The sequence below is a fragment of the Brassica napus genome, chromosome C2 (assembly GCF_020379485.1).
Source record: "Brassica napus cultivar Da-Ae chromosome C2, Da-Ae, whole genome shotgun sequence".
NCBI lineage: Eukaryota > Viridiplantae > Streptophyta > Magnoliopsida > Brassicales > Brassicaceae > Brassica > Brassica napus.
In genome coordinates this window covers 38,066,275-38,085,083 of record NC_063445.1, presented here as the reverse complement: position 1 = coordinate 38,085,083, position 18,809 = coordinate 38,066,275, and the positions used below count along the sequence as shown (strand labels likewise).

Here is an 18,809-nt window from a genome sequence, read left to right as displayed (position 1 = left end):
TGTTGGAGTTTTGTTTAAAGAGAGACTTGTAAATTTGCTTTAAAAGGATATTATTATATACATATATCTTTATATATATATTTTCTCGTGTACTTTTTACTCTACTTTTGTGCTATAGTTCTCACATTTACAGGTTTAACCCATGACTGAGAATGATAAGGGTTCAACCCATGAAATAGAAAATGACGTGTTTAGAAAATGTCGAGTTTCTCTTATTCAGGATGGACTTTACCAAGCTTTATTAAAAAAAATTGTGTGCAATCAAAAGCCCAAACTATATTTAAACTTGAATAAATGACACATAATTTCGGTAAAGGGAACACCTTTCACTCCTAAGACGCACAAATTTATGATGTGGCGCGTTCGGCAGAAAGGAACATTTCTTTTTTTATATATATATATATATATTGATGGCTTGTATATTAAATTTTCAAATTGAATTCAGAGATTTATGAACCTATTAATTTTGATATATTCTATATATATATATATATATATATCTGAAAATTGGTTCTCCATTTTTTAATTAAGTATATCGAGAGGAGAAAAAAGCTACCAACTGAATTAAATCATCAGTCCAAAATTAACTTTCTTATAAATGTTGTAAGTGAGATCTGATATGTTTTCTTAAAAAAGAAAAAAGAAATATGTGAGACGTCTACCTTTTTTTTTGTTTTTGAACTTGTGTGAGACGTCTACCTTTGGCGTTGCTCCAACAAGAAGTAAGAGCATAAAAGTAAAAATTGAAAGCGAATGAGAAGTCGAAGGAAGCAACCTCATTCTTATATTTAATCTCTCTCGTGTTTAATTTAGCTGCACTCACATTTTTTCATTTGCTTAGAGGACATCTCTTAACAATGGAGGAAACAACAACGTTTCAGGGGCTAAGACACCTTTTCATGACCGTCTTCTTGCACGGATTCTCGGCGTTCATTGTAGTCCCGGTCATTACAGACGTCAGCATGGCGGCTTTATGTCCTGGAAAAGACGAGTGTTCCCTCGCAATTTACCTCTCAGGCTTTCAACAGGCTGTACGTATTAAATTAATATATTTCAATTACGTTTTTACTTTTAGATTTTCACTACTTCATATTTATCTATCCGTATAACCGTTTCTTCTATCACTTAGAACATGATTAACTCGGGGTTCTTACGATGAGGTTCTTACCGGAAGTTAAGAAACAGTTTCTTAACTTCTGCTAAGAACCCCACTCTAAAAACTCCGGGTTAATCATGGTCTTACTAAACACTAAAAGTATAAATGACAATTTCGATTAATTAATTGCTTAATTTCGGCTAATTTGTTTGCCTTTTGAGTCTAACAGTTTTAAAGACTTAAATTGTATGGAAATTCTGTGTAATTTAGTTTAATTTAGTTTGGTTCAGTTTGGATTTATTTTTTCTCAGAGTCGATCAGTTTTTATATAAAAAAAATACTATTCAATTGATCGGTATTGGATTGCTTACGGTTTTCGGTTGCTTTTTTCCAAAAACATCCATTCTAATTTACCGCACAGTAGGCCTGGGACTTTTATCCGAGATCCGGATTCGATCCGAGATTCGATCCGGATCCGATCCGAAAATCCGGATATCCGGAGGGGCCGAATCCGGATCCGGATAGTAAAATGTTGGATCCGTCAAAGCCGGATCCGGATATCTTAATTTTTAAGTCCGGATATCCGGATCCGTAAGTTTTATTAATAAATATTTCAAAAATAGTAATATCTATATATAAAAATTAATTTTATTTAATATATTTTCATTTTTATAATAATATATATAAATTTTATGTAAATTTTGTAATATTGTACATAGAAATAATTAAAAATGTTATATATATATATATATATATATATATTTTAAATTATTGTTAATATTTTATATATATATATTAATATTATTTTTTATTTATTTTAAGGATCCAAATCCGGATCCGGATATCCGCCGGATATTACAATTTTTAGGAGGATATCCGACACCCGGATATCCGAGAACCCCGGATCCGGATAAGGATAGTAAAATTATGGATCCGCCGGATAAGGATCCGGATCCGGATACCTTAAAATTGCCCGGATATCCGATCCGTCCCAGGCCTACCGCACAGCATGTGCAAAGAAATCACTTATTGTAAGTCTTTTTTTTATTGTAAGCCAATGAAGACAAAAATACATATTCACTTTCTTTCATTGCATCAAAGCTATCATGTCTGCCTTACTTCTAACGCCATTCATATGGGAGTGAGTATCTAAGAGAGTAGTATATCATAAATATTAAATTAAAATAAAAGTATAATAAAAGAAATTTATGAGAAAGGATTTATCATAGTTAAAAGATTCACTAGACAATCTAGTACAGTTGATATTCTGTTACTGATCCAATTTTTAACCATAACAATTAATTATCTTGTTTAACCATATTGAAAATCTCCGCAATTTTGTGAAGTTTTTACCCCATGGGTTTTTCTAAGGATTATTTATTTGAATCTTCTTACAATCATACAATTTACAATGTACACAAACTGTGTATTTTCATGTTATTTTAATTAAATTTTTATTTATAAATAATTTAGTTGCAGTGTTATGATTTTTTGTGAAATATATTCAACTCGGCACTAATATTTATTTCTAAAATCTAGTGTAAAAATTGATCTTAAATGTGTTAATTATTTTGGAATAAAATTTTACCAATTGTTTCTCGAATTTCTTAACCAAGTCATTACTTTTAGTTGTTACGGTCACTATTCTTCAATTTTGATTTTTATGATTGTAGGATTAGTAGAAGTTAAAAGATATGTGCTCTTAAAATTATCTTATTATCAATCAAAACCATCTTAATAGAAACAGCTTCTTTAAGATATTTTTTTCCAAACACGTCATAATGTTTATTTTGATTTTAGATGCATATATCTAAAGAAGAACAAAATTGTCGGATAGAAGTCATAGAAATTGTTTTCCTATCAAGGAAAGACAATATTTTTTATGAATAAGATTTTATGTGAATAATGAATGATTGACTGATATTTTATATTGATGTCGATTGTTTAATAGTTTAGATATATGAGAATCAGTTGCTTATTTATTATTATTTTTGAAGCATTTAAATAGTATTAGGATTAAAATTTTATGATGTAAAACATTTTCCTTTATTAAAAAAGGATATATTTGAAATATATTAAAATTTTGCACTTTAATAGTAAAAATATTGCCTTTTTCATAAAAATATGGTTTTATTAATAAAAACTAAAATAAAAACGAAAATATTTCTAGATATTGTCTTTTATATGGAATTCATTTTTGATAAAAATAAGTTATAAAAGGTATTTATTACTAAAAATAACATAAAATAAAATATTAATAACGACAGTTATAATAATAAACTCAATTATTAATAAACCATCATAATATGGTTTTATTAATAAAAAATGAAAATAAAACAAAAATATATATAAATATTGCTTTTTATATGAAATTCCTTTTTTGATAACAATATGGTTATAATAGGAATGTATTAATAGAAAAAAAATAAAAATAAAATATTAATAATGACAATTATATAATAAACTTAATTCATTAAGGATATTAATATAATAAACCACCGTGAGAGTTAACGTGAGTGCGTCACATAGGAAAGTGACTTTTCAAATAATATTATAGAGACTATTTGTTTTGGGTAAGGCTGCAACTAAAAATAAATTCATTAATTTTTTTTTGAAACTTATATTCATAAACTTAATTTATCCAAAACGAATAAAAACCCACACATACATACTGAGAAAAAGATAGTTGAACTGAGGTGTTCAGACAGAAAATACTTAAATTTTAAACATAATTTAATCTGAAATTTTAATTTTAAATTTTTAAAAGATGCAAAACGAACTGACAAAGTTAATAATTTCAGATACAAAGTGACTGAAACTACAAACATATAGCCCTCTGTGAAAACATACATTTTCGAAATTGCAAGTAAGAAAATAAAGTAATTTGGTTGGTTATGGTTTCTTACCACATAATTTTGTTTATGTCATTTGTAAATTTTATTTTTATACCTAGTTATATAGTTTAAAACGAAATGGAATCGTATCTTCCACAAATTATCTTTAATATCTGCGGTTATTAGATTACGGGTGTGGGGTCCTTGATGATGATGCCGTTGGTAGGAAGCTTGTCAGATAAGCATGGAAGAAAAAGTTTACTCACACTTCCAATGGCACTCAACATTCTGCCTCTTGGTACGTTTCCTCATGGTCCCACTTGAGAGCTTTCATAAGCTTTTTAATTCACGTCTAGTATGCCTTGCTTCAAAGCAAAAGCAAAAGCAAAAGCAAAAGCAACAGTACCATTTATGTTTCACATACTTTCACGAGATAACCTGGTAAATATCAGAAAACAACAAAAATTGAAGACAAGTGAATGATACTTGGAACATTTCATTAGTATCATATCCTCTCTATATAATATTTATTAAAAAAAATTTAGAGAGAAATAAAAACTCAGTCATCTATTTAATATATGTTTTGTAATATTACGGCTAGTACTATGTGTTCGGGTGCATAGAATATATAAAGTAATGAACACAGATATTTGTTAATGGGGTTGGTTTCATACATCTCTAGGATCACGTCCATAAACCATTCACTAGAAAAAGGTGGAACGAATAATTGCTATTTGGTATCCAACACACTTATGTTTACTATTCTTATCTCGATTATAATGGTTAGAACAACTGCTACTCATTGTATTTATGAAGAGCATAATTCTCTACAACTAAACCACCAACATATCTCACCATTTGTCTGGTGGGACGACGCCACACACCTATGTGCCTCTCTCAAGAATACCCGAGGTACGTGCCTTTTTCTTTGACGGCATCATGGTATTCATCTGATTGCTACCCTAAACTTAGGGTCTCCACACAATCTTTTCTTTTTATTCTCTTAATAATAAAGAAGTTCTTTCTTATCTTAAATACTATTTAAGATGGTTATCCAACTCATCAGCCACGTCTTGGCTTGTATAAATCGAGCCGATGTTGTCCACTTATTTATTTCAGTAGTCGCCTCACAGCTCATCTTCGTGAATGACTTCTTGTACCACTTCTTGTACTACTCCAGGATTAACACATGGAACACTACAGACGTTTGATACATCTTTTGACATGTATTGTGACTTATTCTAACACTTTCTTAAACCAGTCATCATTATATCTTCAATCTCTCCCTTGATGACTGAGTTTTTGAATCCAACAACGCATCCTCAATGATGTGTATCAAAAATCATCTGATCATCACAAAGGATTTGGCATCTTCATTCTCCTCCTTTTTAGCTTAGCTTGATACTCAAGCACTCCATCCTTTAATCAGTGTACGCAAAATTAAGATTCCCCATGAGTGCTGCTCCCACGCCTTTAATGCTCTTGATCTCTCTACACATTGTCAGTATCATAATTCTCTCCCTGCTTGAGTGAACAACTAAATTAAAAAAAAATTGGGTTGTAACGTCTAGCACATCCATCAATGTAGTCCTTGCTCCTCTGTTCTTGGAAGTTCTCTGAAAATAACTTCTTTATTCTCAAGCTGCTCGCAAATGTAAAACTGATCTTTATCATCAACCAACATTTAAAGAGATCACTTCCATGCTTTGCTTCACACCACTGAGAACATTGTAGAACCACATCTATACCAGAACACTCAGTCTTAACCTTGAACAGAACCGTGGTGTACAATAACTGAGCTTTGTTTCAAATAAAATTAGAATAATCCGTTCATGACTGAGCCTATATTCTCTCAGAAACATTATGAGCTTAAGTCCTGACAATCCTTCTCCCGGTGGTGAAAAGAAGAACAATACAACACACATATTCTTTCTTTCGTAGTGATGCAATTTCAGTTACATTTCCGAATAACTTTGACAAGACATTTGTTGACATTTCTCGCTAAATGACTAACCATGTTCTCGTATAATCCACTAAGAACCCCTTTATTTCTGAATTTCGTCACCAGGCAACCGGCGTCTCTTGTGATATTCAGATCAGTGCATGTTCCTCAGCTTGTATCTTCGTTGCTTGAAGCCAACATAAGTTGTACGTTTGTCCTTTTAAAATAAATTAATGAGCCTTCGTAGATGCCATTCTCTTAGAATCAGCTGTCCTAACATCAAACAGACAACATTGTCGCCAATAGAACAAGATCTGAGCTTATGGTACGCACATAACAGTTTTTTTTTGATGCACTAGCAGTTCTGAGCAAATACATTCTCTTCTTCCAAATTCTGCTTGATGCCCATGAACATAACTCTGAATCATCACCTAAAAGAAAACAAACTCATATTTATTTTTAGATAGCATCACATCTACACATATATTCTCTCTGATGAATCCTTTAGTCCCTGCCATTTCCCATGAGCCCCACTGAGCAAGATTTCAAATCTTCAATCTCTTTAAACCATTATTACAGCTCTGAATCAGTTTCTCTCAATTTCCATCATTCCACTATGATCTTGACCTCCGACTCCAAATACCTTCTATCATAATGCAATTCTACATATTTAGAATGTTTCTGCCATAATGTTTTTCATTTCGGCTTCGTTTGATTGCCCTTTTTGACTTTTCCACCAGAACTGATAAAATCTGAAACTTCAGATGAGCTATACCTGAAGAAGGTTGAATAAACTCTAATAAAAGACAAACCAAACGTTGAAATCTCAATCCAACCGTTGAATTTCAAGACTGTAGTATAATGAAGATCTTCACAAAATTTCAACTCAATCAGATTACTTTTGGATCATCATATGTTGCCTTGAATAACTCATCTCAAAATTGATTTCTGCAACAGTTCTTTTGATCTGTATCAGATGCATAACATGACATATCTTTGAACTGTGGAGTTAAAAATTCTCTTTATTGTGCATCAAAATCTGCCCAAGGTGAAGGCTTTCTTCATTCTGTTCACCACCCACATGAAAATCTTTATTTTATAAAATGTACATGTCTTTGCTTTCAGATGTTGTTTTCACTAAACTAAATCTTTATTTTCTGTGTAGTCTTTGATGTAGATGTTGAATGTTCACTTTGAAGAATCTCTGAATAGTGCCATCTGTCTCTTGAAATCTCTCAACGGCATGTACAACACATTGGATAAATCATACTCCAAAGCATCCATATATAATCTGAAAATCCGTACAAGGTGTTTTTCAGACATAGACTTCCACAAGCTTCCACAGCCATGATTTCAATCACCAAATACTTTAGATGCACCAAGTCTAACATCTAGAAATCTTCAAACAAAACCAACAAACAATTTCGTTTTGTACCTCACGAATTTCTTTATGATAAAACAAAGATTACCAGCTATTTCAAATAAACTGAATTAACTTGAAAGTCATTTCGTTTGACACTCATCACTAAAGTATTAATAGAAACCTTTATCTACAAGAAAACTTCATTCCTATTTCTGGTTATATCTTCTATTCATGTAAAAAACTGATTTCCCTTTTAGTTCACTCTCAATTTGATCATACATCTTGATAAACAATATGAATGCACACACTTTTTGGTTCTTGGGCTCTCTCTATTATAGCAGTAGCAACTCCCTCAACATCTTTTCAAATCAGATCCCAAGATTTGATGTGAAGATGTTCCCTTGCGTCTCATTACACCTGATGACCGCTTCATCTTCATACACACTCGTGTTGCGATAGAAATACAACAGAATAAATTTAACTAATTTCTTTCTGAACCTGAAGCAACGAACCTTACATGTTTGTAATTTTATAAAAAGTTTCTGAAGTTGTGACTAACCGACTTCACCTATCAAAATCTCCAAAGGCTTTAATATTCCACCATCAACTATAATCAGCATGTTAAATAGCACCAGAAAGTGAAAACCCGATTATTATTCTATATCTTTGAGCCCAATCACTGACACTATTAATCATTCTCCAAGAAATATTTCTGATGCACCCATTTATCACCCTTATCTCCTCTCTTAAAATAGTCTTGAACTTTGTATCAGCAAGAAAATAACTTTTCTTCGTTTACCCAATTTCATTTGCACCAAACTGTAAAACCGCATCAACAACGTCATGAAAACACATAACACAAAATCTCTTTGGTATTAACTCGGTTGAATCTCACAGCTATGTGAGGTCTTCTTCTCTGCCATGATCTAACTCGCATGTCTCTTCTTCTTAAGCATATACCCCATGACAAGCAAATATTCCAAAGAGAATGTTTCACTATCAGATGATTTACTTGTTCTAGACTACCATGAACATGATCTCCGAATGTAAGCTAAGTGATCTCTAAGACTTCACTAAAATATATGAATTTCTTGTGGTTCCTTCACCAACAATATCTTTGAGACACTTGTTTTAATTCCTTTGATCCACAACTCCATCTTCCTTCTCTGTTCCTTGATTCTTCATGGTTAATCACATATGAAGGTTATGTTATGCTGACATTTTTTTATGCTCACAGACTAAACCGAAATCAGAAAATGGTTCCTTATTATGACTCTTAGCAAAATCATGAAGCTGATCGAGAAACCTTTTGACCTTTGAAACTCAAACGTGCATGTTTCTTCTGTCATACTCCAGTTCGACTCTCTTACTCCGTGTTTTTGAGCAATCCTTCGTTCTAATCCACTTCACTTCTCCATGCAAGCCACAAATCCATGATCATACCCGAGATAAGAACATATTTCTATCAAGAACCTGCTCTGATACCAATTGTAAGTGCATATTATGGCTAGTACTATGTGTTCGAGTGCATATAGAATATGTATGAGCATAAAGTAAAGAACACATAGAGATTTGATAACAAGGCTCGTTTTCCACAATTCGGGACCACGTCCAGAAACCATTCACTAGAAAAAGCCGCAACCTACAATTGCTATACGGTGCCTACCACTCTTATCTAGATTACAATTGTTAGAGCAACTACTACTCTTTTTTTTTTATGCAGAGCATAGTTCTCTACAACTAAACCACCAACAGATTTCACCATCTATCTGGTGGGACGACGCCACACACATATGTGCCTCTCTCAAGAATACCCTAGGCGCATGCCTTTTTCATTGACGGCCTCATGGTATTTATCTGATTGCTAAACCCTAAACTTAGGGTCTCCACACAATCTTTCTTTTTTCTTCTCTTAAGAATAATAAAGTTCTTTCTTATCTTAAATATATTATTTAATATGATTACCCAACTAAGAAGCCACGTCTTAGCTTGTATAAGTCGAGCCCTTGTTATCCACTTATATACTTCAGCAGTCCTTTGACAGCTCATCTTCGTGAACTACTTCTTGTACCACTTCTTATACTACTCCGGGATTAGCACATGGAACAATACAGACGTTTGATACATCTTTTGACATGTATTGTGACTTATTCTAACACTTTCTTAAACCAGTCATCATTATATCTTCAATCTCTCCCTTGATGACTGAGTTTTTGAATCCAACAACGCATCCTCAATGATGTGTATCAAAAATCATCTGATCATCACAAAGGATTTGGCATCTTCATTCTCCTCCTTTTTAGCTTAGCTTGATACTCAAGCACTCCATCCTTTAATCAGTGTACGCAAAATTAAGATTCCCCATGAGTGCTGCTCCCACGCCTTTAATGCTCTTGATCTCTCTACACATTGTCAGTATCATAATTCTCTCCCTGCTTGAGTGAACAACTAAATTAAAAAAAAATTGGGTTGTAACGTCTAGCACATCCATCAATGTAGTCCTTGCTCCTCTGTTCTTGGAAGTTCTCTGAAAATAACTTCTTTATTCTCAAGCTGCTCGCAAATGTAAAACTGATCTTTATCATCAACCAACATTTAAAGAGATCACTTCCATGCTTTGCTTCACACCACTGAGAACATTGTAGAACCACATCTATACCAGAACACTCAGTCTTAACCTTGAACAGAACCGTGGTGTACAATAACTGAGCTTTGTTTCAAATAAAATTAGAATAATCCGTTCATGACTGAGCCTATATTCTCTCAGAAACATTATGAGCTTAAGTCCTGACAATCCTTCTCCCGGTGGTGAAAAGAAGAACAATACAACACACATATTCTTTCTTTCGTAGTGATGCAATTTCAGTTACATTTCCGAATAACTTTGACAAGACATTTGTTGACATTTCTCGCTAAATGACTAACCATGTTCTCGTATAATCCACTAAGAACCCCTTTATTTCTGAATTTCGTCACCAGGCAACCGGCGTCTCTTGTGATATTCAGATCAGTGCATGTTCCTCAGCTTGTATCTTCGTTGCTTGAAGCCAACATAAGTTGTACGTTTGTCCTTTTAAAATAAATTAATGAGCCTTCGTAGATGCCATTCTCTTAGAATCAGCTGTCCTAACATCAAACAGACAACATTGTCGCCAATAGAACAACATTGACATGTATCGTGAGTTCTTCTAATATTTTCTTAAACCTGTCAGCATTACATCTTCATGTTTATTTCTCAAATAGATTTTCAAATAAAAAAAACTAAAGTAAACTATAAATCCGAAATCAAAATTTTTAATATACATTTATACAAAATAAAAAAAAAATGTCTACATTCATCAAAACTAGCTAAATCGTATCCTTCCCGCATTGTTTCTTAACTTCTCATTTTATTTTATTATATTGTAAAGTATTGGTATAGGACATTAATAAACCACATTGTCGTTTGTTTTTTTAGAAAATATCAACGAATAGTCTGATATAATTTGGTTGAAACTACAGCTATATTAGCGTATAGCAGAGAGACGTCTGTCTTCTACATCTACTATGTTCTCAAGACTTTCACGTCCATATTTTGTGAAGGAAGTGTGTTCTGTCTTGCCCTTGCTTATGTGGTACGTCCCTTTCGTTCTTTCCTTTTCCTTTTTCTTTTCTTTCTTTTTTGTCGTCAACTTACAAATTACAAAAGATAGAAGCAATTACGAATAGCTCAAAACGTGTACTTATAGGGGTTTTTCTTGCAAAACACCATAACTATTAAAACTATTTATTTCATCTTAATGTTTCTTTCAGAAGTTCAATTTTAATATTATTACAAATTATTTTTCATTTAAAATTATTTAAGAATGTAAATATAAAAGTATTGACAATCATTTTTAATCTGATTTTTAAACAATTTTTTTTATGAAAAACTCTAGTATATTTAAATGATTATATATATTTAAAAATTTCCAATTTTCACAAAATTTATGGACAATATATAGGCTGATAATGTATCCGAAAATCAACGAGCCTCTGCATTTGGAATACTTACCGGAATTGGATCTTGCGCATTTGTATGTGCAAATTGTTGTGCTCGATTCTTATCCACCACCGCTATATTTCAGGTTTCCTTTCCATTCATATATGTAGACATGTGCATCTACATTTCAGGTTTCCTTTCCATTCATATATGTAGACATGTGCGTTTATATAGCTATAGTGAACATTCATTTCAAATTCTTATATTCGATTTTTTTTTTGTCTTTTAGGTCGCGACAACGGTAGCAATTTTTTCAACAGTGTACATGAGAATTTTTCTACCTGATTCGATCCGAGACAATAGCTTGGTTACTTCCATTGTTTCAACCGAGAAATTGAGTTACGTGTTACTTGAAGATTACCCTGGACATAGAAATCAAATATCTAGAACAGTACGTTCTGTACGTGAAATGGCCTCTCTAATGAGGAGCAGGTGCGTCGACTCTTTCAATACTCTTTTAGTGACTAAAGTCGATTAATTTTCATATTAGTTTTAGACTACATTCACTTGGGTTTTAGTAAAAAAAATCACTTGTTTTAATTTTCCAGCGTTCCACTTTTTCAAGTTGCAATGGTGTCATTCTTCAGTAGTCTTAGTGAGGCCGGTCTACATGCTTCATCTATGGTATGTTTTAAGCATCTAACTATTAATGCATATAATTCCTACAATTTTAAAATTGTGATGAAAAGAAAAATTTGCAGTAAAAACCTCATTTATAATTTTCATACATTATCCAGTTTTATAGACTCAAAAGTCTTATGGCCTTTATCTTCTTCATGATCTTTTTTTTCCTTCATAATTTAAGTTTTTGATATTAATAAAACACATGCTCTTCATTTTTTTTTGTCACAAACCCCAATTGTTTCAGGTCAGCCCTGGACGCTGACAATAATAAGAAAAATTAGGTAAATGATAATTTGTAGGAGAATATCAATGCAGCAAAAAATAAATTAAGTAACTCTCTTTATCATCCATTCAACAGTTCCAAGAAACATTATTTATGTTAATGTGTGAACTATATGACTCTCTCTCTCAAAAGTATACTTATGTACAGATATAAAAGGTTACAAAATAATCAAATCATAAGAATTTATCAATATTTTACTTTGGTTTATTAGTTTAAATTTTATTATAGTTTATGTATATATAAGTTTATGTTAAATATCACTATATTGTTATTTAATTTTATATATAACAATTTTGATATGTTAAGTTATCCTTGTTTGGTATATTGTGGGCTGTGTATATTCTTTCTAATTAAATCATATTTTTGATATAATTAGTTTAAAATCTGATTATTTTTAACTGATTTAATTTGGTTTATATTCTTATATTTACAAATATATTATATAAAATTTAGTGTAGTTGATATGATATTTTTTGAAAAAGTGCTAATGAAATTAGAATTGCGTTAACGTACACAAGCATTTTATAACTTTATGCACATATGTGAATTTTCATTTTTAAACAAACTGAATTCCAATAATTCCTCTTAATTTAACTACAATTGTTTTTGGGGTTTAGTTATGTTAATATGATTAATTTTGTTCATTTCTTTAATTCTCAAAGCTGCAAATAAGAGTATTTGAGTTTGTTAATTGTTTCACGCAGTACTATCTAAAGGCCAAGTTTCAGTTTAACAAAGATCAGTTTGCAGACTTGATGATCATATTTGGCATTGCCGGGTCTGTTTCACAGGTAGAGGAGAACTAGTATGCTTACTTTTCTAGGGACTTGTGAAATTTAATATTTATCCTCATTATATAACTAACAAAAAATCAATTTCACAGTTGCTCTTCATGCCCATTTTAATTCCTGCTTTAAAAGAGGAGAAACTGCTCTCAATTGGTCTTTTTTTCGGATGTGCGCATGTAAGCAGCTTCTCTTATCTACTGTGTTACAATTTTCTAAACTTGTTAGGATCTCAAATAGGAAACTAGAAGATAGATAATCTATATAATATAGTTCAATGTTAAATTAATTTCGTGATATAAATTTATGAGACTTAAAATGACTTCTGTTTTTCTTTTCTTTTATTTTGTTATGTCTTTGTTTCTCATGTTATAAACTTCAAGATGTTCCTCCTCGGTATGGCATGGTCCGCGTGGGTTCCATATATGGCGGCCATGTTTTCACTTGTCTCTATATTTCATCAGTCATGTGTAAGTTTGTTACATATCATTTTTACCATTACTTTTTTTTTCGCTAAATGGTAAGTATATCATATCAATGAAAGTTTAGATGTAAAATTATGATTACAAATTTCTTGACTTAAGAGAATGGTTCCATGCCAAAAAAAAACATGGAAACGAATCCAATTAGTACTTTGTTGATACCAATTAATAGCAATAAACCCTTGAAGAGACATTGTGACAGAATCAACAAAAGAAGAATTCAAAAATATACAGAGAAAAGTCCCACAAAATTAATCAGATTCGGAAGTCCGAAGAAAGAAGTAGGGATTTTTTGTAGGACTTTTCTCTGTATTTCTTTGAGAATAGGTTTAGGAGACTCTCCTTCATTTCTATAAATAAATTTAAATCCTTATCTACCACTTCAATCCGACGGCTCGACACGGAGCCACCACCACAACATATATGAGTTAGAAGAGAGATGCCTTCACAAAAAGGTGGTGGCTAAACACAGTAAAACATGATGCCATTCTCAAGCAAGACATATCAGCCGTACAAGAACCCATTGTAACGCGTCCACTAACCCAACGAGTCGTTGGTTCTGCGTTTATAATCCAACTTTTTAACATCTTTTCTTATAACCCAATTTTATTTTGATTTCATATTATTAGTAGTTCAATTTTGCAGATGCGGAGCATTGTCTCCAAACAAGTAACATCATATGAACAGGTAACAAACTCTTCGCTTAAAAGAAGCTACATTACTTCCTTGATTTTATTTGATAGATAGCAAAAGAAAAATTGAAAATAAATTGAAGAAATGACAATCTTTGGGTATCAAGTTTGTAAACAGAACTAAAGTAATGTAGAAATTTTGATACTTTAAATTCTTATTTTACTTTTTACTAAACAGATGATTTTTATAAAAACAAAATTGAAATAGACTCTTTAGCAAAATTAATCCTAATCTTTAGCTCTAACCTCTATATAATAAATTTGATATCCATATCAGAATATCGTAGAAAAAAATTATATATTATAGCAATTAAATAAATAATAAATTTTTCTAAAATCGGCGGAAGAGCTTATAAACACACACACACATTCAATAAATGTAAGTACTTGTAATTTTCCTTTACAATAATCTAAACCACTAGAACTCCTGATGTAAGATAAATATGGAAGAAATTATTTCTAAGACATCAATTATATATATTCTAATAAAATAGAATCCATGTGGAACCAACTTTTTGTTGATGTGAAATTTAGAAAAAAACCATTGAAATTAAAACTACACCTAAAAATTCATTACATGTATTTTGGCTATTAATTATACATTAGATTATTTAATAAGATGAACCATTACAAATGAGAGTATTAATTATAAGTATAAAATGTTATAAAAATTCTTATTTTTAAATTTACAAAATATATATTTTTAAATTATAAAAATAAATATTTCAAAAGTATGATTAAATTATTTAAAATGATTAATATAGCTAATAGCTTAATAAATCAAATATTATTAAAACATGTACTATATTATATTATAATCTACAAAAAATATAAATACTTGTATTCTAACATATTTTATAAATATTATAAGGAAATTTCTAGATTAATATAATTAATTTTAATTAAGAGAGTATTAAATTACATTGTTATACTTTTAATTTGATAAAAAAAACAAATATATAAAAATTTTGTTACTGGATTTTATGGTGTGATGTTTTTATGTTTTTAAATTGATTAAAAGAACATATTAACTCTTACAGTCCTAAAAATATTAAAATAAACTTTGATTTTGTGAAACGCGATAAAAATGGATTAACTTATTTTAATTGAAAACATAGAAAACATCATAAACTTTAAAGGTTAAATACATAAATTAATCTGTTTTATATTTTATTTATGCATATTGGCATTGCTATAAAAAAATAATTTTTTTATAAACTATTTTAAAATGATGATCTCGCATTATAATATTCGTTAGATAAAAACTTAAAATAAATGTTTATAGTTTGAATTAAAATTTATTATTCACACAAGCACACACCAAATATATTTAATTTTATTCATCAATTTAATATAAAATATAAAACTTTATAAATATAATTAAATTAATTAATATCCTTTTTAATTCATCATTTTATAAATTTAAATATTTTAATAGATATATTTTGCGCGTAGTGCGAATTAAAAACTAATTGATATTCTAATGAAATGAGACCTATGTTAGAAGTGAATTTTGTAACAGTCCATTTAACTTTCTCTCTGACTTAACTCAGGGTAAGGCCCAAGGGATTATTTCAAGCATATGCTCTCTTGCAAACGTCATTTCTCCGCTAGCATTTTCACCTCTAACAGGTTCAGTAACTACTGAAAGTTAACAATTAAAAATACAGGGCATTTTGTATTAAAAAGCAGACAATACTTGCAACTGACACAAGTGCTCTTTTCTTTGCTTCTTCTAGGCTGGTTTTTGTCTGAAAGAGCACCATTTCATTTCCCAGGGTTCAGTCTTATGTGCGCGGGGTTTACTATGGTAATATAACTTTTGCCATTCTGCATTTTAAATTGAAATCTCAAAGTAAACATGGACCCTATGCAAGCTCATTTTTTAAACCAGATTTATGGTTCATATTGATCAAATATGAAAACTGAACCTTTTTCAAATGTTTTTAGGTTTAGACCCCTAAAATACAAAGAGAAGTTAATAATGGCAAAACCACCAACAAAAACAAACACTTCTGTCGCCAAAAAAAAAAAAAACAAACACTTCTAAGTCTGTAAAATCAGAACCAAATCCACAAAATACCTTCATGAAGGCATAACATATATTTTTAAACTCTCAGATTAAATCAAATTCTCTGGAATAAGAGTAAAAACAAACAAAATCCATAACACTGATGCATAAAAACCACCAGATGGTGTCCGGAAAAGATATTGATTTTTTCTTTATTATATTGATTCAATGCACGTTTCGTTTCTTAAAGAGAGCTATTTTAGGTTAACAATTAGTGTTTTTTCATGAGAGTTTAGATAATAAACATATGTTTCGAGAAATACTTATTTCGTATTCACAATCTCATGAAAAATAATAATTGTTTGGCCATTTGTCGAAGCATATATGGTCTTCATAATATTCACGCACATTACATTTAACTAAATTCAGTACTAATTTTATACCTTATACTGAGCGAATATTAACAAAATTAAAAATTTCGTTCCTTAAAACTCCTAAATGACATTCTTATTATATTAAAGTTTAAGAGAACCTTAAAAAATCGTGTATATGTATGAAAATAGCTAAATCGTACTTGAAAACTTTAAGGGAAACTTGTTTTTTTAGGCAAAAAAATAGTAACTATGTCCCATTAGGCTAATCTTTTATACTTTTATGTTTCATTAGGATAATTATTTTCAAAATGGCAATAATTCCCTTAATTTCAATTATAAACTTGAAATTAAAATTAACAAAACAATTGTTAAATATTAAAATAAAAAAACATTAAAAATTCTCAAATAAAAAAAAACCTAAACCTATACTTTATGTCCCACGAATGTTTTTTATATTTTATTTTCTGAAAATCGATTTTTCTCATATATGGAAACTGAATATTTCCAAATATATTTTCTCATATTTTTTGGAACTAATTATTCTTATCCGTAGAATACAGTAAATCTGTAAAACTCAGTTTCTACAGGTTTCTAGATTTATAGCTATGTGTAGATTTTGATTTCTACCGGTTTTAGATTTATAGTAATCTGTAGATTCTGATTTCTACAAATTTTAGAACGATAGGTTAAGCGCGGAATGTGTATTCTAAATATTTTTAGAGTACTATTATTTACGTAGATCACATATTCTTAGCATAGTAGATTCAATGAAAAAACTAGATTTCATTTTCTACTTCGTAGAATGCCAATTCTACTCTATGTAAAACAGAATATAAAATTATGATTTAAACATTTTTTTTTTGTCATTATAGAGTTTTGAAAGAACATAGCACCATCAAAGGATGGGAGGAGGATCAATGTAGCTAATAAAAATAGATAAAACCAAAAAAACAACACTCCAGTAGGAGCAAAGAAAACCAGAGATAAGGAGACCCGAAGAAAGCGTAAGCTCTACGTAAAAGAGCCCTTCATGCTGATGCTTCCTGGCCAATCTGGGTAGCTAACCATGCAGGACCATTCCTAGTGACGTACGATTGATACCTTTGATCTCTTGTCACACTTACTGCAATTAAATTGGCAATGAGGTTACACGAGCTTGTGACATAGCTGATCTTGGCATCTCTGATGGAATAGATCGCCGATAGGGCATGAGAGACAGGCTGGAAATGTCCAAAACAGAGAAGTGGATGGTCCATTGCCTTTTTAACCTCAAGAGCTGAGAATTCAAAAACCACTTTCTTAAGTTTCAGATCACTCATGGCTTCAGCTGCCCAATGTAGAGCCATAACGTTGGCTTGATGCAGCGAGCATACATTAGCAAAGGCTCTTCTACTGTGAAGTAAAACAACTCCTCTTGCATCTCGCACCACCCAAGCAGCTCCCGCTATTGTAGAACCTCCATCCAGTGAGGAGCCCACGTTACATTTCAAGAAAGAGGATGGCGGCTTCTGCCATTTCTCTGGAACAGAACCCATGAACATTGCCGAATACTCTTCTATAGGGAGATTATCATGCAGATTAAGCCACACCGCCGTATCCTCCATAGCTCTACGGAGAATGATTGCAGGGTCTGGGGTCACACGTTCATAGCAAAAGCCATTCCTTGCTTTCCACAGGTGCCAAAGGATCCATGGAAAGGAAAGGCGCATACAAGGTCCAATTGCCGTGTTTTTGCTGCACCTAATAAGATAATGCAGGTTGAGGAAGACAGAGTTCTGAGACCAGCCAGCAGGAGGGAGAGGAAACCTTGACTTGTCCCATACTTCTTTCGCAGTTTTACAGTGGAAGAGAACATGACATATCGTTTCTGAACCTTGGCCACACATAGAGCAGACTGGATTCACTTGGATACCACGTGTTTGAGACGAGCCTTAACTGCTAGAGCCCCCGAATTCACTCTCCATAAGAAATGCTTTAACTTGGGAGGAGCTTTTGTTTTCCAGAGGTTACACCATAGTTGTCTCTCCAAAGGGGGCTGAGCATTGATTTGCTGGTTATCAAGTTCAAGCAGAGAATCAATAAGCTTATACCCGCTCTTAACATCATATTTACCGTTCTTAGAAAGACCCCATATTAGCTTATCAGCACGAGAGAGATTGATCTTCGTATTTAACACCAAGTTAACGTCTTCTTCATCAATAAGTTGACATACTAGGTTATGATCCCAAGTCCCTGTCTGACCATCAATCAAATCCGATACTCGCAAGGTAAGATCAGTAATGGCATTCTGATGATAACGGGG

The 18,809-nt window shown here is 31.5% G+C and overlaps 1 protein-coding gene across 18 annotated transcripts in view; it reads left to right on the top strand.

Moving 5' to 3' along the window:
- Positions 1-338: 338 nt before the first annotated feature.
- Positions 339-18,809, top strand: part of LOC106447820 (hippocampus abundant transcript 1 protein-like) — a 24,962-nt gene continuing 6,491 nt past the window's right edge. For 14 of the 18 annotated variants that reach the window (XM_048747933.1, XM_048747928.1, XM_048747932.1 and 11 more), the window contains exons 1-12: positions 363-1,031; positions 4,117-4,228; positions 10,737-10,849; positions 11,219-11,341; positions 11,486-11,688; positions 11,805-11,880; positions 12,868-12,954; positions 13,047-13,127; positions 13,332-13,418; positions 14,076-14,117; positions 15,676-15,754; positions 15,862-15,932. In XM_048747933.1, the coding sequence (XP_048603890.1) occupies positions 858-1,031; positions 4,117-4,228; positions 10,737-10,849; positions 11,219-11,341; positions 11,486-11,688; positions 11,805-11,880; positions 12,868-12,954; positions 13,047-13,127; positions 13,332-13,418; positions 14,076-14,117; positions 15,676-15,754; positions 15,862-15,932 (1,248 nt within the window). In that variant the 5' untranslated portion in view covers positions 363-857. Of the gene's footprint in view, positions 1,032-4,116; positions 4,229-10,736; positions 10,850-11,218; positions 11,342-11,485; positions 11,689-11,804; positions 11,881-12,867; positions 12,955-13,046; positions 13,128-13,331; positions 13,419-14,075; positions 14,118-15,675; positions 15,755-15,861; positions 17,467-18,809 lie in introns of those variants that run through there. The other 4 variants (XM_048747934.1, XM_048747935.1, XM_048747936.1 and 1 more) reach the window with 4 other exon arrangements.